Below are 20,442 nucleotides of genomic sequence, written 5' to 3' on the forward strand. Positions count from 1 at the left end.
CAATTTAATTTCCTTATGACAAAGTAATACACATCTGAAACCAACATGATAGACAATATGAAAGCAAGAAGGAAGAAGAAACCAATTTGTTCAGCCTCCAGTGATCCCCCACTCCTGGTATTGTGTAATCCTCTTCATTTATTGTAGTACGGCTGGACTTAACAGACTTAATTCTAATGCATAGAATGTGGCGGAAGTAATGGAAGGTAACTTCCAAGATTAGGTTATAAAAAGACCCTGGCTTCTGTCTTGGGCATGTTTTCTCTCTCTCGAGCCCTTCTGGATTGCTTGCCCTGTGGGAAGCTGGATGCCATACACAGGCGGCTCTGTGGAAAGGCCCACATGAGGAGGAACTGAAGCCAGCCAGTAACCATGGGACTGGATCCCCTTCGGTAGAGCCTTTAGATAAGATCACAGCCCACCCACAGCTTGATTACAACCTGGAGAAAGTCCTGAGCCAAACATGGATTCCTCACCCACGGTGTTTGTTCTTTTAAGCTGCTGAGCTCTTGGGTAATTTGTTATGCAGCAATACACAATGAATATAATTCTCATCTACAGTACTACTACCCAGGTAACTTGCCATTTTATATTTACTTCCAGAGAAGTAGAATTATGGTAGTGGCTTCTAATGACATGAGTGGGAATCATTTAGTGTCTCCTATAAATTTATAAAAATTCTTCCTATTAGAATAAGAATAATCTGACCCCTTAAAAAAACTAATGCAAATAGAAGCATTTTCAACTCTCCTAGAGAGTTGATATTTCAGAAAGCCCTTCACGTAAGACTAAGTTTTGGATGCCACTAAAAAAAAAATTCTGTGAAACATACCAGTAACACTAATCCTGTTAATAGACTAGTTGGTCATAGTTTAGTTTATCAGTTATTATGGTGAGTATCAGGCCAGGATCAAGATTAGAAACCAGTTCCTCTCAATCCCCAAATATACTTATATTCTCCACTGGCTTATATTTAAGCCTGTTCCTTAAAGAAAAAAAGTCAATACTCATGGTTATACGTGAAAAATGACACACTTCTATGCCAATGTTAAGGCTGTAAAAATTATCCACTGAAAGACTTGGATCCATATAAAGTAATATACATTTATATTATTTATTTGTACACTTACATAAAAAGTAAACATGCAACATAGTCTTTCAACCTTTGTTCTAAAGTGAGAAGATGAATGAAAATTGCAGCATATTAGCTATGTCACTTCCAAGTAGCTCTTCTCTGCTTGGTGGAATCTGTTACTGTAACATTTTTTTCTGGTCATTTGGAAGATATTCCTGTTTCCCTTATCTATGTGCTAGTCTATATTCCTCACATATGTAAACTGTACCTGTTCTTATCCTGAATTCTTCCACTAGATTTAGCCCTTTTCTCTAAGTTACCGTACCCTACCTAGAATATTCCTGAATTTCTCCATTTACCAAGTCACTTCTTCATCCTCAGAAAAAGAGCCTTCACTTTCCTGCTGCCTAAATGAGACAATGCATGTAAAAAACGTCAAGCTGGTGTGATGCCTAGAACACATTAAATGCTCAAAAATATTAGGTAATACAATTTTATTATTATTTTGCCTCTTGAGTAACCTGTTCGGATTCATTAATGATTCTTGGCTCCTTCAAAATGTCATCTACAATCCAACAGCTATCTAGAGCAGGGCTTCTCAAACATTAGTGTGTATACATATCACGTAGGGATCTTGTGAAAAAGCAGTCTCTGATTCTGGAGTGGGGGTGGGGTGGGGGGGTAGGATGGGACCCCAGAATCTGCATTTCCAACAAACTCTCAAGATACGTTGGTATTGCTGGTCCAAGGACAACACTTTGAGTAGCAAGGATCTAGAAGATCTTGAAAATAAAATGGAAAAGTTAAACACATGAAATGAACCCCAAATGTAAGCCATATAAAAGACATCATTTTTCATATCCATATAGCATTGTGATATTTTCACACAAATTCCCTTAAGACAGATATTCTAGGATTCAGGGCTCACCTATGTGTAGTATTAATCCCAGTGGATTGAGATTTCAACCAGCATACAAATTTAAAGTTGGAATAAGAAACTATTTTTACTAGCAAAAGGCCGAATTAGTTCTGGACAATGGATGCTTTAAAACAGATGTTTAAAGCAGATGTGTTAGGACTTCCCTGGTGGCGCAGTGGTTAAGAATCCACCTGCCAATGCAGGGGACACAGGTTTGAGCCCTGGTCCAGGAAGATCCCACATGCCTCAGAACAACTAAGCCCGTGTGCCACAACTACTGAGCCTGCACACCTAGAGCCTGTGCTCCGCAATAAGAAGCCACTGCAATGAGAAGCCCGTGTACCGCAACGAAGAGTAGCCCCCAATCACCGCAACTAGAGAAAGCCCGAGCACAGCAACGAAGACCCAACGCAGCCAAAAATAAATAAATAAATAAATAAAAACAAAAGCAGATGTGTTATAAAACACATCTGCCCTCTGCAGTGGTTAAAAATAATAACTGCATTTCTTGTTACAGCTTCAATGAGAAAGTGAAAGTTTATGCTGTCCTTACTTTAAACATAAAACCACCCAAGAAAGAAACAATTTAATTTGATTTTAACACATTGGTCATTTTCTGGCTGCTGTATTAGAGACCATATGCCTAACTCAACACAGTTTGTGTAGACAACAAGGCCCAAAGCTCCAAGCCCAGGACGATGATCTGTTTGAATGCCTGAAAGTGACTTTGTCAAAATCATTTGTGTTTTGATAAATAAATAATAAAAAAAACCTTGATAAAAAACCTCATGATAAAAGTGCCTTTTATCATGAATGACCAGCAAGTATAAATAATATGAAGGTTATATCAAAAAAAAGCCTCCTGGAAATGTAAGAAGGGAAGTTATGGGGTTTCATCTAGTAAGCTATAACTCTTACTTCCCCTGCTTCTCCTTCCTCCAGCACCGAGTGAATGAGGGGTGGAGTGATGTATTGCCCCTTTGCGCACACAAACGATTTATAAGTCCACATGTGCCATTTCAGTACGTTCGCATTATACAAGGGTGAATGAGGCGTTCACCTAATAAATTTCATTATTTCAAGACTTCAATTACAAATAGTCGGAAATGAATGGCCAATAATTCCCTAAATCATTAAAGAAATACCAATTCCAACATTGTCTCTATCCCTGCCTATTCATTTCCAGACTTTATAATCAGTAATCTTATTACAAGACCATGATGAATTTAAAAGGGTCTGCTGTGTAGACTGCATTTCAGAATAGGGAAAACTATTACGTTGAAAACTCTCCACTTTCTGCCTTAAATACATGGCCAGTGTCTGTTGCTAGTGATTTCAAAATGGCATCTAGGAAACTCAAGTGGCCCCAGCTGAGCTAGGGCTTCCTAAATTGTGATTTAGCAGGGATTTCTGGGAACTCAAGGTTTGTTCACATTTCTCTGGTTTCTCTGCAGGCCTGTTTCCCTGGAAGTCCAGGGGTTAGGACTCTGTGCTCTTACTGCCAAGGGCTGGGGTTCAAGCCCTGGTTGGGGAAGTAAAATCCTACAAGCTGTGCGGCCAAAAAAAAAAAAAGAAAAAAAAAATCAGAATAAATGTAAAAGAAAAAAGTATTTGTCTATACTTGAGTCATGAAGAGATTCACCTATGTTTAAAAAAAAAAAACAAAAAACACAAATAATAATGTGATCTAAAGGGCACCATAAATACTTCTTCATTTCTCCTTCATATTTTTTCCATTTGTCTGAATGGTGACAGGAACTTTAGAGATTACTTTTTAAGGTCATTAAGTGTCACTACTCTTTTATTAAAATGCAAATAGCTATTAGGAGGATTACTGCCTGAGAAGGCATTATTAGTTATTACTTAAGTGGAGGATGACTTTCTCAGGGTATGTCCTGTCTTTCACAGTTGGTTGAGAGCAAAATGCCATAGGAATCTTCATGGATAATAATAATAATAAAACAACTTACCATAACAATGGCTTCTCTATAGAGGTGCCTTCAAACTCCTTTATCAAGACCCTGACTTTGATAACCCACTATGTTACAATCGTCCACCAAGGCCATGCCTTCTACCTCTACAAATTCACAAATTCCTCCATTTCCTTCCATTCCAGCTCTCACCAATGTGGCCCAGGCCACCATCATCTCATCCTGAATGAGTGTAAAGTCCTCTCAATAGGTCACTCTGATTTGAGAGTTATTCTTTCCTCCAATTCATTTCCTGTCCTCAAGTCATCGATCTTTTAAAAGTGAAGTTGGCTGTAACATTCTTATGCATAAAATTCTCAATAGGTTCTCATTTTTCAAATTCCTAAATAAGACTTATAAGGTCCTGCATAGTCTAGCTTCATCCTTTACCCCCGTGGCCTTAACACACTTAATTTCCTCAAATGAACCATATTCTCTCTGTCCTGAATGGTCTCTCTGTCTCCTCCACTCACTTCTGCTTGGCTAATTCCTCTTCATTCTGGTATTGGCTTTGGCTTCCATTTCCTGCCCTCATGTCTGACCTCCAAATTCAGGTCCATTGCTCCTTATATATTCTATAGCCCTCTGCACTTTGCTGCCCTTGTTATAGCTGTTATCTCTTTGCTTTTTTAAAAATTGGGGTATAGTTGCTTTACAATGTTGTGTTAGTTTCTGCTGTACAACAAAATGAATCAGCTATATGTATACATATATAGCCTCCCTCTTGGACCTCCCTCCCACCCCACCCCCCATCCCAGCCACCTAGGTCACCACAGAGCACCGAGCTGAGCTCCCTGTGCTATACAGCAGGTTCCCACTAGCTTTCTATGTTACACATGGCAGTGTATATATGTCAATCCTAATCTCCCAATTCATCCCACCTCCCCTTCCCCCCATGTCCACAAGTCCGTTCTCTCTGTCTGCGTCTCTATTGCTAAAAAAAAAAAAAAAAGCAAGACTACTTTATAAATGATGTTGCATTCTTCTTGCATTTTAATTGCCCTTTTCACTTGTCTTTATCCTTCACTAAACTGTAACTTCTTTGAGGACAGAATGGTTCAATCTCTTCACCCTTGGAACTTGAGTGTTTTGCACAGTGCTTAGAACATAGCAGGAACTACCCAAGAATTAGTTGGACAAATAAAGGTTGGCTCACTTCTGACATTCTTTAGAAGGTTTACATTTTTAGGATTCTAAGGAAATGTTTTTCTCAGAAGTCTAGTTCTATAACTGAAGGTCCTAAACATTTTACAAAAGAAAAGGAGTAGTGTTAACAAGGAAATGAAAACTCATAAAAGAAGATACTTTTCAATATGTGTGGATAATAATTTCTTTTCCTTTCTGCAGCTTGCAATAAACTTATACTTTTCAAAATCACAACATTTACTGAAAAGAGTCAGTCAAATCTTAGCCTACACATTAAAAATATTAAAGGCATACAATTCAGTGGATTCAGTGTAGAAGCATGCTATGGACTGAATTGTCTCTCCTCACATTCATGTGTTGAAGCCCTAATCCCCAGTGCCCTAGAATGTGGCTGCGTTTGGAGATGGGAATTTAAAGAGGTAATTAAGGTTAAATGAGGTCATAAGGGTGGGGGCCTAATCCAATATGACTGGTGTCCTTATGAGAAGAGGAAGAGACAACAAGGATGTATGTGCACAGAGAAAAGGCCATGTGAGGACATAGCAAGAAGGCAGCCATCTGCAGGCCAAGGAGAGAGGCCTCAGCAGAAGCAGCCCTGCAGGCTCCATGGTCTTAGACTTCTAGCCTCCAGAACTGTGAGAAAATAAACTTCTGTTGTCCAAGCCATGCAGTCTGTTGTACTTTGTTACAGTAGCCATAGTGAACTGATACAAAGTGGAAAATGTCAGAGAACATTAAAAAATTAAAAAAAAATTTTTTTGCCCAACATCACTTTTAGGTTTTTTTTTGCCCCTTATTAGTTGCTTTTGTCACATCAGTGAATTGCTGCTTCTCGTCTTTATCCACATTTATCACTTCTACCCAAGTCAAGTTTAATACTTTACTTTTTCACCTATTTTATACTCTTATACTAAATGTTCAATTTCAGGGTTAATTTATAATAGGTGATTTTTTTAATAGCAAAAAGTATTTTTCTAGTAAAAAAGATTTTCTGAGGACTCCTAACAATTTTGTTTAGGGTGAGCGGGAATTTTATATCTGTGGCACTATCAATATTCTCCAACATCAATGGACATTTATTGGGCACTTACTGTGTGCCAGGCACTGTGCTAGGTGCCAGAGAGATGGTGGCAAACAAGTCCGAGAAGGTCTGCCCCACAAAAGGAAGGTAGGAGTGAACCAACCAACCAAGGAACCAATGATAACAGTTATGACAAGAATGAAATAAATAGTATTCCATGCTCAGACTAATATGGGAGACCTACCTGAGTAGGTAGGTGCCTTTAATCAGAGTCTGGAAGCCAGAGAAGGAGCCAGTTCATGTGTGTGTGGAAGGAAAGGGCAGGAGGAAAATGGGGAAGAATGTTCTAGGCATAGGGGAAGAACTAGTATCATGGTCTTTGAGGCAGTTTTAGGAATTTTTTTTAGGAACTGATGAAAAGCTGATGTGACTAAATATTGTGGTTGAGTGGGAGAACCCCATGAGAGCTGGGGCTGGGAGAGGGGTAGGCGAGGGCTAGATCACACACAGGCTTGCGGCCCCGGTGATGGGTCTGGGCTGTGAACTAAGTGCCATAGGACTCTAGTAAAGGAAGCAATTGAGCAAGTAACAACTTAGATGTCATATGTGAAACCCGGAAATAGGTGTCAAAATGTCCCATTTCTTGTACTTGAGAAAAACATAAGCAGGACAGATTTCAACCTAATTATATGAGATCAGGGGTCTAACAAAGTGACAGCAATCGATCATGACGTCAAAGTATAGACTGTACCCTTTCACGGTACTGCTTCCCTCCCTTACACAAGGGGCCTTTTCAGAGTTGAGAGAAACGTGCCAGAAGCTTCTGACTGGTAAGTATCAAGGCTTAAAACTATGGTTAGAGTTGGAAGTTCTGGGCTGGTTTGCAACCTCCTTTGGTCTGCCTGCCACCATCTGTCCTATAAACCACTAGCAAGCCTGGGCACTTGATAAGCTTTAGGAGAGGCCAGAAAAAGCCCTCACTGCATAACTCTGAGACCTCTCCTCCCCCAGTGAAGAAGGTGCTTGAAAACCATTAAGGCTTTTAAAACTTCACTTAGGAATTAGGAAGACAGTAGGACTTTGCCCTTGATCTACAGTTTATTTATTTGGCTTATCTGACATCAGAACCAGCAAGGGCACCTAAGAATATCTCTAATTTAGCAGCAAACTATTTACAGATGAGTCAGTTTCCCATTGTGCTAAGCAGTTGATATAGGGGAGAAGGCCCCTACACTGAGTGAATTAGGAGCATATATGAATACTTACAAAAACACACCTTTCAAGCAAGAACAACTATTAGATTTCTCTTTATAGACCATCTCATGAAGGGTGCACAGACAGGAAGGCCGAGGTAGGAGGTGGAAAACAGATGAGACTCAATATCAGAAGACCTTGCTGGCAGGTGACCTTGGATAAGTCACTTGATGTCTTGTAACCGGGCATTTTCTTATCAGTGAAATGGCAATAATAATATCTAAACCTACAGGGCTTTGACAAGCAGATTAAATAATGTGTGGGAAAGGGCTTTGTCATTTTTGAAGCACTTCATAAATGTAAAATTTATTATTCATATTCTGGCTGCTGTGATGAGGTCCAAGAGGCTGAAGAGAAAATTTTTGTCTTTTTGAAGCTTACAACTAAAATGAGAAATCGCAAGGCACAGAACTAAATACATAATTGGTAACTTATGAACAACCACTATTTCTATTACTAGTATGTGCTCAAAATATTTGTTAAAATGAAATACAAATAATACAATGGGATATGCAATTTCAGTAAATAGAGATGTGGTGGATGCAGCTGTGGAATGTCCAGAAGAGCTTTCTGGAGGGCATGCATTTATGTAGGTTTTATAAGATGCAATGTATCACAGTGGTTATGAGTTTGGGATCAGCTAGATAAAAGTTGAAATCCCGGCCCCACTGTGTAGTAGCTATGTGCCTGTGGGAGAGTCATGTAAACTCTCTAAACTGATACCTTTACTGATCGATAAAATGGGGATGAGAGTATTTACCGGCTTATCTAAGGACCAGGGGAAATTATGTAAATAAAGTTTTAAACACAGTGCTTATCATGAGGCAAATGCTTTAAAAAATGGTGGCTCTTGTAATTACTACCATTATAGATCTCACCACAGTTGAATGACGGTTAAGCATCAGAGCTATAATGATGATAAAGGAGGGGAGACATCACTGCATCGCTTACAGAATCCTGGCAGATGTGGGGAATGGTTAGGATCTAATTAAACAGCAAGGAAAGGGAAGGAGCAAACTGAGAAAAGAGAAGTTGGAATTTTTTAAGGATGGAACAAAGTGATGAGAATTATGGAGGGCAGTAGCTTTTAAAACCGAGTCAGCTTCATTGATCAGTCTTAAATTCTGCTTTGTTTTCAAAATACAAGTCACATCTATCTTTCATCAAGTCGATGTAAGGTGTCTCTACTGAGACCGTTTTACAGTCTTAAGTGACCATCAAGTCAATATGATTAACCACTTGAGGAGGGAAAAGGGCTGGGAGTGACAAACTCTGCACTTTCCTCTTTGGAGATTTCTCTGTTACAACTTTAATTAAGAAAAGGTCAAAGAAGAGTGGTGGAAATAACCAGAGTGTGCTAGAATTTTGGACACACACTCCAAAGGACAGGAGAGGACAGGGTGTGAGATCACATCATTGCATTCAGACATGATTGAATCTTTATCGACTATATCCTGCTTTGAAGATTACCAACACAAATTTTGGGGGGGCGTTAATTTAGTATTTAGTTCTATTGTTTCAGCTACCATATAACATTGGGGAACCAAATTCACTGGGAATAAGATGAAAACCATCACTCCACTCGTAGTTTTGAGAGGCTGAGATGTAAGAAAGAAAAGGAACTGTTTGATCTACAAGCCGGGAAAATTTGAACAAAGAGATGGGCTTAGCTGAAGAGTGCATTTTTATCTCCTGAAAGAGTAGCATATAGTATAAAATTAAACCAGTACACTGGTTATATACATACATTTTTAAAAGTTCAAATTAAGATAAATATATAACTATTAAAACAAATAAATGTTCATCAGTGTATCACCTAAAGTCACCTCATGTACTAATCTTGCAAAAAATAGTTCTAAGGCATCAAGGGAGGAAAGTTCTAGAAACAAAGACATGGTTAACAATACCAAGTGGTGAGGGTGATGAATGCCAAATGTTTGAGGGATGCTTTCTGTGACACAGTAGAAGAAAGGGGACCAATTTTAAAGGCAATTTAACCCATTGGCTCACTTAATAGTTATAATGGCAAAAAATCCATAGGCTCTCAGTTCAGAGAAAATGTATTAGGGTTATTAAGTAAAATAGAATATTTCTAAGGAACTGGTTTGCTAAACATATTTGTAAAATAGTTGTCTAAACTAGGATGAAACGTGATAATTATACAGTTTGTGCATTTATTTTCATTCAAATTGAAAATGTATATTTATTATTAACTAACTTGAACCAATGGGAGGAATCTACTATGTCACAACTAAAATAGAAAGGGAAAAACTCTAGGAATGCCTTTATTCTATTATATAAGGCTATCTGAACTCACACATTTAACACATTGGAAAGTAAGCTTTGAATACTGTGGGACTTGAAAGCAGGCTGTATCAGGATGGCTACCCTGAAACATTTGTAAGAGAAGAGTCGAAAGACAATTTCTCCCACTGTTATCATTGTTGATGAAATGATTTCCATTGTATAATCCCATCCTATCACTTTTCCTCTTCTTCACTTCTATCTTAAGGGAATGCAGGATTGTTCTCCAAATCAGTAGAAACACACAAGTCCTTGGAATAAGACAAATTCCTGCATCACTGTCATGTAGTAATTTGACATGGCACATGTAACACAGAACTGACCGGTGGGACCCAGAGTCTTGCATCTCCCTAGATGCTAATATTTAGCACAGCACCCGCTTACATGAGTTGTCCCTTTAGCTAAGATATAAACAAAAATGTGAATTCTATGGTACATTAACGGGCAGTGTCCTAAGTAATATCACAAGACATTTTAATTGGATCAGTTAAAAAAATGCTTTAGTGACACCTCTGGCATCCAGTGACTTTGCCCCTTGCTGAGACTGCTTGTCAAGAGATCAGACTGTTTCCCTCTCGCAGGACAGTCAAGCAGCCAAACCTGCACTAACCATGATGGGTTGTTCCGGAGCATGTTGACATACAACCCGATGAGAACATGTTCATCAGCTAGCCTGTCTGCCACATTCAGACTGTACTGTATCCTGAAACAGGGCAGGAGGAAAGAAAGGGTGTTGTTAGGACAGGTGGACAGAAATAAGCAGGGCAGGTAGGAGTGAGTTTGTGGTCGAAAAGGCATCTAGAAAACCAAGCAAGTAAAGGAAAACTAAGCGATGTTCTATGAAGAAACACAAGCAAAATCCAAGCAATGAAATTCACAATGCCATTTCACTCTCTTTAAAAATAGATTTTCACTTAGGTCAAGTAACTTTTAAGAAAACAGAATTGCATTCTTCAAACCACTAAGGCCAAGAAATTCATTTGTACAGTAAATACACTGAAATAGGTTGCAAGCAAAGATTATCCTTTGGAAAATCAAATCTGAAGCTTAGTCATTTCAAAAAAGGAAAAGGAAATCAGGGAAAGCGAGTAAGAACACAGATGTGTCTACTCAAAATAACTACTTGGTGCTGTTAATGGGGTTATAACAGAGCTGCTTTGACTAAATCAAAGACGGTCTTTCAAACACAAAGCATCTTTGACACAAGAAATCAGCATTTTTAGTTTAGTTAATTCAGGGTTCCAGAACACTCTGGCTTTAACTTACCCTTTGCCCTTCAGCAAAGCTGGAGCAGCCCTAGCCAGCAGTTTGCTCTGCTCGACTTCACTGTCCTTGGGAGGAGAGCTGGTTAATAAGATGGGAAAGCCAAGAAGAGCGTAAACTCGGCAATGCATTCAAGAATAGAAACTGGCAACAGAAACTCCCAAGACTACTTCCAAGCTCATTTTGGACAGCTCTTTCATTACTTTGAAATGTTCAAGATGTTTTCAGATTTCCACATAGCTGAACTAGGAGTAGCAACCTGGCCTGAGAACCACAATTACAATTACACAAGCCGCTATGATCCCAGATTTGACCTCTGCTATTTGCTAAACAAATAGATTGCATATGCCCAGACACAATGACAATTCATCCAGCGTTCATGACAGACTGTACACAGTCCAATAGTTCACTAAGTCCTGCCAGCCTTCAGATCCCACACAAGAAGCTTATTTCTCCAGCCTGCCCTCTATTCTCCGACTTCCTGTGTTGAGCAGAGAATTGAAAATTACCTACAGATTGGTGTCATATTAAAAGTGTTTTGCTGCTTTAGGAACAAGTCACCTGACCTTGGCTGTGAAGCTGTGAAGAAAACTTTCAGAGAAACAGAGAAATAAACCTTTGAGCCTTATAAACATATATTCATCCTCCTTCTGTCCATAAATAGGGCAATGTGTGTCCAGTCAGTGTGTCCAATCAATAGGGCAAATTCTTATCATTTTAGATTTATTAGGAAGAACACTCACTTTAATTGGCAATTTTAATGAAGAATTAAAAAGTTTAATGTAGTTTTATTAAAGGAAAATAGAAATATAAATAATAATAAAGTGTGGCCAAGCCAAAGGCACCCAAAATTTATATAATATAAATGAATTTATAACTATAATGAATAGGCATGTTCATTGGGAAATATGATATTGATTCTTAGTACTATAACTGTACTTGTAATGTGCTTAAAGAGAGCTTGTTCTTTTGTAGGTTAACAATTTGCCCTGCTACACTGGTGTACTTAAAACTACTCCTTTCTCCCTTCATGGAGAATACAAAAATTAAGTGACTGACTTTGTTTGAATACCAAGTTTTTAATTACTTGCATTGAAATTATTAGATTTTTACCACAAACTTCCGTAACTTTTCAAGAAGTTATAAATCTATATATATATATATATAAGAATGCTTAATAAAGCAGTTAAAAATCTTAAAAACTTTAAAAGTTTTACTACAAAGTACCACTTTTTCAGACCACAAAGCACAAAATATAGCAACTTATAAATGAATATCACATTAGAATTAGGCACGGTATAATTGGAATTCTTGTTTTATAATAGTATATACTACAAGATTCCTTAAATCGTGAGGCTTCTGGTAAATTTAAAATCAAATTTGATCTATAAAGAAAACATCTAGTATAGAGTAGGCATTCATGTTTGTTGAACATTATGACTTTACTCAGCTTTTCAGGAATGCACCCATTACTCAAAAAGTACAACTGCACACAAACAAAATTGACCTTAACAATGAAATCAATGTTCTAGGAGAATTTGCTTTCCTGATGAAGTTAATTCTTTTTTAAAACATATTGATCTGCACCTTCAAAGACTATGAAACCTGCCCATCAGGAGCAAATAAGCATCTTAAGCCACTGGAGTTGATGTTTTCCCACCATCCCACCAAGACAGCATTCCAAACCTTGTCTCCTGAAGTACAGCTCATTATCTAGTAACTACGGTCTCACTGCTGCCCAATCACCTCCCCCAACTTTTTTTTTTTGATAATACAAGATAGATCTACCCACTCTATAATTGATTTCAGATGCCTGTAAAACCACTCAAAACACTGTGTGAAATATTAAGAATTCTTCCCTCCAAATGAAACCATTTCTCTGCCTTGTTACATACGCTACTTTTCCCCTTGAATCCCAGAAATTGTGTTATTTCCTTAAATCAAAGGCCTAATAATTATACAGTTACAACCTCTGATGATGAATGTGCAAGAAGGAAAAAAAAGAAACACGGGAGGATCAACCACGAGGATATGCTTGTTATAAGTTACTCTGGTGACGTCTTATGGGAGGAAGGTGATGTGTCAATAAAGCTGCAGAAGTGTGTCCCACCACTTACTAATGAGCACTGGCACTGGAGGAACCCTGCTGACATCAGCATGGGCAGGGCTGGTAGCAGGAAGTGAGCAGTTGCCCTGATTTTCCTCTGGTGGCTCATTCTTTCTTTCTCTCCAATTCTCTGGGCCCCTCTCTCCTTCCTCTACGCCACTTGCCTGTCTCCCCTGCTCTCTCCAAGTCCCTTCTTTCCGCAAAGGGATGAGCAGATGTCTCCATATACACGTCTTGTCCTTTCGTTGCCATTTTCTTTGCCTTGGCCCTTGCCAGTGCTGGTTTGAAGGCATCATTTAAATCCTTTCATGTTCCTTTCCTTTCCCACATGAATCCTTGGGAAAACCAGTTCTTGGAATATATGGGGATGATATTCTCTGCATTTATCTCATTTTGCTAAAGCTGTTAGCATCTAGTGCCAAGAGCATTTCTGACTTTTGGTACTCAGTGCCCACATAGTTTCTGTACTACCTAGAACTAGCCTTGAATTCTCCTCCTAATCATTTATTTCTGGGAAGCAGAAAACATGACCATGTATAGAGGAAGCCAAGTGCATGATGAAAACAAGAATTAAAAAAAGCACTCTTTCTAAATGAAATGGATCAAGAACTTAGAGAGCAGACCAGGAGGCAGGTTTCACTTAAAACTTGGGTCTATAAAGACTGTTCACATGAAGTATCTTCACCAGAATTTCTTCTGCAGCTCCCAAGGAGCTTGAAGAAGGGAAGCAAAGTGAAAAAAATTTTCTCCTGAGTTGTTGCAAAGGTAGTGACATCAGGTAATTTATGATAATCTCTTCAAAGCAAGGTACACTCACGATATTTTGTAGAATAATTTGGATGTTTAAACTTTCATTTTGCAGCTCTGGCAGTCTGCTTGGAGAAGTTTGGTGATATTTCCAATTCGTTGTGGGCTTTGGGATCAGGCAACACTGGAACCTAGGGCCTTATCAAGAAGTGACTGCTTCCAGCATGTCGGTGCATCCAAACGTGCCAATGGCTTTCCTGCAGCTCTAGCTCTGGAAACTTCTCCATCTTCTGCATGCCCCGTCTTCAAATTTAAATGCATTCCTCCTTGTCTTCAAATTTAAATGCATTCCTCCTTTTAACCTCGGAAACTGCTAACGACCTGGGGCTCCTCTTGACTGTGGGTGATAAATCTTTTCTAATCTGAGTCCCAAGGAGAAGCAATGCTACCATCCCTAAAATTGTGTGTATACACGTCTCTTTTCTTATTGTCGTTATTTTCTTTTCACCAGGCCCTGCCAATGTATAAACACCTCCTTCAGCACACATATTTTCATTATTGGGTGTGGTTGACAATCATACCTGGAGGGTATGACAAGGTGAAATTTGAATTTCATGTGTTCTGCTGAAAGAAAAGAGGCTGGAAATATTCCTTTAGATTATTCTTTTCTAAAAAAAAAAATTCTCTTATTTTCTCACCAATTCCTTTTTATACTCTGGAAAAGAACATATGCAAAGATAAATGGCCTTCTTCCAAAAATTTTCATACACACACACACACACACACACACACACACACACACACACAGGCATAATGCGTTCTGGAAGATTAGTACAATTTCAAAATATTTCATATTTATTTATTTAAATTCACCCTTTTGTTTTGGAGAATGACAACTGATGCCAGGATTTTGCTTAAGTGCAAACATTTTGGGGGTACTCTAAGCTAACAAAATCACACACAAATGCTCCCTGGATTTTTGCTTAAACTGCCATATAGTTTTGAAAACCACTTCTGCTTATGCTGTGTTATTACATTAGCTCTGGCCAAATATTTTTTTCTTTTATTGAACAGGAAAATAAAAGGATTTAAATAAAAGTCCTGCACAGAGCAACAATATAATATAAACAAATTATGTCATGTGGCATGATTATCATCACAATGGTTAAATGGAAAACGATATTTGAACCATGGCAAATTAAGAAGAGAGATTTACTTTTTTACTGATTCTTAAATGATTGATAAACTTGTTGGTGTTTGGGCTTTGTGAAGAATGACTTGTAAACTTGGCTCCCTCCTTAGCTGACTGTCAATTGGGAATAACATTTTGCTTCTCAATGTAATTAAAACAATCCATACCAAGGTCATCAAACTAATTTAAATAAATTAGTTTTAAATAAAAAAGAGTCCACAAGTCAGTTTCACCAAGAGATAATTTCTTGAAAAACTCTTTTTCCCCTTTCGTTTTCTAGCTTTCAACATCTTTGATCTGAAACATAAAATACCTGCCACACGCAAATCAGCAAACAAGCATTAAAAAATAGCTTAGTGTCTCAGTGGGAAAATGAGTTGTCATCAATTCAGGCTGGCATGAAAGTCAAACCTCCTTAAGCAGATACCGTGGAAGAAATAATGATTCTTAGGTCATATTTGATTCACTACATTTACTATGCTGTCCCCCAGATAGTATCAAGCTGTATCAATTGCGTTTTTGCCAAAAGATGCTCTAGAAAAGTTTGCTGGGTACAGAGCACACACAGACAGCCGCTAAAGCAACTCTAGTAAGAGAATAAAGGTTATCAAAGGGAAGAAGAGGTGACAGCAGATTTAAGTACACACTAACATTTTAGTATAGGAAATAGAGTTGAGTGCGAAGACCAGTTTAATTCAGGTTCGAAAAAAATCTAGCATGTTAGTGGAGCTCTGGGGCTACATGGAATAAATAATTACTTGCAGAGAGTGTTTATTTCAAATTTCATACAACATGCCCAGAAAGTGTGGAAAGAATGAAGAAATCTTCAGTTGAGGTTGATTTATAAATGCATCTATTTTATGATGCTGATTTATAAATTTACCTTCTTTCCTGACTGAAAAGGGATGGACTTTCATCTTAGAAAATACTGAGCATGGAGAAAACTGATTTTCAGAAGCAAAGTTTGAATTCAGTACCTCAATTTTATTTCTATTCACTTTTGATTACCAAAACACAAGTGTTTAAAATTTAGTTTGAACATTACATGTCAGATTAAAAATCTGGATTAGGGAAAGCAAAGTATTTGAAAAAACTGAAAAAGACACATGAATTAGCCTTTCTGTGGTTGAAAACCCAAACAAATCAACCAACTGAACAACCAGTCAACCCACAAAAATAGCTCACAAAGGCTGTTGCATTGGGAAGAATCAGGATTTTGAAAGTGCGTGGGGAAGGCAGTGTATCTTCCCCATAGGCACCCCTGGACCTAATACAGTATTAGTAATTAACCAAATGCTTTTCAGACAAACCAGAAAATAGCATATTAGATTGTGTTCAACACACTCTATGAATCATAAGCAATGTTCTCATATTTGGGAGAGTGATCAGTTCTGGCTAGATATAATAGCCAAAGTGATTCTTTTTGTGAGTGGTTAAGACTTGAGAGGTTGCATTTATAAAAATATCTGTAAAATCTTTAAGAGAAGTTTCTAAAACTGGAGGTAAAAGTATCTAGCCATTCAAATTTTTAGAATGTCCTTATTGTAGCTAATGAAGAAATGGCCATAATGGCCATAACTAATGAAATATTTTCCAAATGGAAAGGACTGGTCAGCTCTCTCTCACGTAAATGAGGTGAGGATTTTGGCAAGATAATTAAGATTTTACAGAGGGGGCCTGATGCCAACAGCAGAAGCTCAAAGGCATAATGCTGTGTGCAGTGAGGGGGAGAAGGGCTTTGTGGTCAGCTCTTGCAATAATATTTGCCATAATGGCAGGCTATCTTTCATAAGCTTAATGTTGGCTGCCCAATCATACATCATATATTGGCGTTCTCTTCCTAGTGGTAATGATAAATTTCCATCGATCTAGTTGTTCTTTTCCTATAAACTCATGCATTTATAAGAAAACAATCTAGGTTTAGGGATATAGTTATGATCAAGAAAATGAATGAAGTGAATTTGTCCATGAATTGTGTCATTTGATCCATACTGTGCCTAACTGCTAATCAGCATTGAGTACACACACACACACACACACACACACACACACACACACACAGATGACTTCAAAGGGTTAAGGGAGAGTGCCTTTGAGAATTCCCTCTTTTAAGTTAAGGGAAAAGTGACTCAAGGATATAGCTAGAAACGGATATCAGAACAGGGGATGGGGCAGATGGTGGTAGTATACCCTCATAAATCTGTGTGAGTTAGGTTACCAGGATGTCAAAAGACTTCAAAGATAGGCCCTAGTGCCTTTTGAAGATCAAAGTGTATGCTTGCAAAGGACTCTATGTGAGGAATGCCAGGAGTTTGTAGCGAGGATTCTGGAGTAGTGATTTCAATTCATCCTTATTCTGCTTTATCTCTGTAAGATCTGTCACAATACCAAAGACCAAAAACTCAGGCTAAATAAAGTATCTGCACGGTAAACTTCCTTACTTTTTTAATGCAGCCTCAACACTGACCAGCACCACTCTTGGCTTGTTTAGGTTTTAGTTTTTATCCGGTTTTAACAGGGGCAGTTGGGGTGGGGTAGGAGTGAGGGCAGAGCTCTAGGTCCTATTTCTTTGGTTAAGTTCCAACTGTAGGAAGATTAGGGGCTTTAACTTATGCCTACATTTGGCTTGATGGTTTCCATCAACCTTAGCATATGGACGTGGCTAAGAAATAAACAGGGGATCACCACCAGCATTATCAACTGGTAGAAATTAAACACTAAGAGCATGAAATTGGTTGTGAAATTGCTACCTTAATAGGAATCAGACTGCCCTACCTGGGGGAAAATGGCCCAAGCCCAGGAGGACAGAAAGATGTAAATCCTCAAGTCTTTTACTGTAATATGGTCCAACCATGTGATGTTGTCCTGATCTCACACAGTTAGTGCTAAAATCATTCCAAGAGACTCTTTAATACAAGAGTCTAAGGAATCACCATCTGGGGTCTCGCAAACTGTACCAAAGCAGAGAATCGTCCAAAGAAGGAGATCCAACATGGTACTCTTCATATTTACTCATCTCATACATACTGGCATGAAGACATAAAATCAATAAAAGAAGTGGAAAAGTGGAAAAGAGAAAAAGAGCTGCCCAGTCCAGCTCAAGTTGGAAATTCTCAAAGGAATCTCATGAAACCCCAGAAGACCTGTATCTCCACCAAAGCATACTACAAGAGGATTTTAGTGATGAAGCAGGACTAGCGGTCTAGCTACGGAACTACTACTATGATTAGTGCTTCAGGGCTGGGATACTGACCGTGCGCTGTGGTCAAGCTGATTTACATACAGCTTTATGAGCGAATGCTCCTCAGCCACAGGGCTGGATGCACTCATCCCCTCAGGTAACCTGAGGGATGCAAACAATGAGACCCCGTTAAAACCTCCCATGGACAGAGCAAGGCCCACTCAGAGAGGAAAGACGTTCAGTGTACACAGCTTTATTGAACGGCACCCTTAAAACAGAAACCAGAGGCCAACCTCCGTGACGATAGGAAGAACTGCGAACTTTAAACAACGTGCTTGAGGTTCAGAGGGAACATTCCAGAAGGACTGAAAATGGGAAGAAAGGGAAATGATCATATTTTGGGGCACCGTGCCCCCTGGAGGAACCAGAACAGCTCAAAATATTATAGGAATATTTTAGAGTAGAAGAAGCCATGTTATCCATCTAGACGCATCCATCATAAAGCACCGTCCAAGCTGAAATGATATAAAATGACCTTCAGTAAGGATGGGGTCTATCTCTGCTTGACATTTGCAGAATGCAGAGCTTCCTAATAAAAGCATATCTTTGTTAACATCACGCCAGATCGTCCCAAGATAGAGGCACAGGCCCATGTTTCTAATAGACTTTACAGTTTATGATTTTGTCTTAGAAAATGTGGTTTAATCTGCTGGTGGCTCTGAAACGGAGTGCTGAAAGGAACAAACTGGGCTTCAACCATAGGATTCCACTGTGGATGTTATGCAGTTCTATTGCCTTCCCATTTCTATCTGTGACAGACTTGCTTAATTTATAGCGGGAAACACCATTCCGTTTATTCCCCTGATTACAATTATGGGGAACACCTTCATCTCAGGTTCCTGCTGATGGACAAATCCAGAAACTCGGAGAAAAAATCAACAGTGTTCTGAGTCTCACTGTCTGCAAATCTTCACTAGAACGTACCAGGATATTACAGGGAAATTGGTACCTCAGCAACTCTTCAGGGAAAAGATTGATTATGTTTGTTTTTGAAACATGAGGCCATTTGTTTCCTACCGAAAGGCATTTGAAATCTTACATTCAATTACTCACTCCAATTGTCCTTACCTTTGTTTCTGCCTTCCTGTGAGCCTTCTCCATGTATTCCTTAAAATAATTCTCTGGTGCTTTATTTGTGATATTTGATCAAATGACTTGGCGTACCTCTTGACCCCTGCCTGTTCATTGTGCTAGTTTTAGGAGAAGTATCTGCTTCACCTGTTTCCTTACAGGGCAGTGGATCTTTGTGCAAAAAGATGAGACATGCATCCACCCTCTTTTTTTAAAATTTCTTGTTCTTATCCATAAATTACTTATGTAGAAACTATATTTCCAAATTTGGTCTTAAGCCTCTAGCCTCAGGAACTCTAGAGTTCACTAAGAAGAGGATTCTTTTATATCTGGAGCTTTATATTACGAGATGTTTCAGAATGTCCATCGTAATTCCCCGTTGCATCTTGAAATTCCAATTCCCCGGCTTAAATGGGCCATTCCAAGTGCTATAAAAGTGACTTTCTCAATGAGCCAGAATGCATGTGTGTCAGCAGTAAAACTTAAATATACCCTGCATTCTTACTGTGGATAGATTGTAAATGCAAGTTTCCAGAAGTGACATTCATTCCCAAAGCCATCCTAGCCCTCTTCAAACACATCCAAATGAATGAAATTAACAACTTGTGACAGATATTTACAAACTAGTTTCTAACAGTAATCTTCTACATTTGGCTTAAAGGAGAATATTTTTCTTGCCACAAAATCAAGGCTCATTACCAAAGGTTTATTTTATAATAGGGTTGGAACTTACCTCCTGGTAATAAAAGGACTTCCTGAGGAGGGGACAGAGTGGGAAAACATGCTGTCATTCATGCTGGTTACAGGTCTGGGCGGCCTAAAACAAAGTACAGTTAAATGGAAAATGGATGGAAAGTTAAATAAAAGTCACAAGTTGACAACGATACGATCTCTCAAGGAAAGGAGTTGGTAAGATCAGAGTTCTTATCTTACCCAGGATCAACGCAGAACTTTACATTTTCCAATTCAATTCTTGAAGTGTTTTGGGAAGTTACATTTCCTTGAGAAGATAGAATGTCTGTTTAAGCATTGCGGGGAAGATCTCCAGAAACCACAGGAATGTTTATTCATGAGCTTTGAGCCTTGGTGATTCATTGAGTCATATTCTCAGATAGAATGAGGATTTTGAGGC

At 38.6% G+C, this 20,442-nt stretch overlaps 1 protein-coding gene across 15 annotated transcripts in view; it reads right to left on the reverse strand.

The window, feature by feature from the left end:
• The window catches only part of DTNA (dystrobrevin alpha), a 390,818-nt gene that overhangs the window by 38,713 nt on the left and 331,663 nt on the right, over positions 1-20,442 (reverse strand). For 9 of the 15 annotated variants that reach the window (XM_079942544.1, XM_079942545.1, XM_079942534.1 and 6 more), the window contains 2 exons: positions 20,044-20,127; positions 18,252-18,341 (listed from right to left, as the gene is read on the reverse strand). In XM_079942544.1, the coding sequence (XP_079798670.1) occupies positions 18,252-18,341; positions 20,044-20,127 (174 nt within the window). The other 6 variants (XM_079942547.1, XM_079942546.1, XM_079942538.1 and 3 more) reach the window with 3 other exon arrangements.

This window comes from Stenella coeruleoalba, assembly GCF_951394435.1.
Source record: "Stenella coeruleoalba genome assembly, chromosome: 14".
Classification (NCBI taxonomy): Eukaryota; Metazoa; Chordata; class Mammalia; order Artiodactyla; family Delphinidae; genus Stenella; species Stenella coeruleoalba.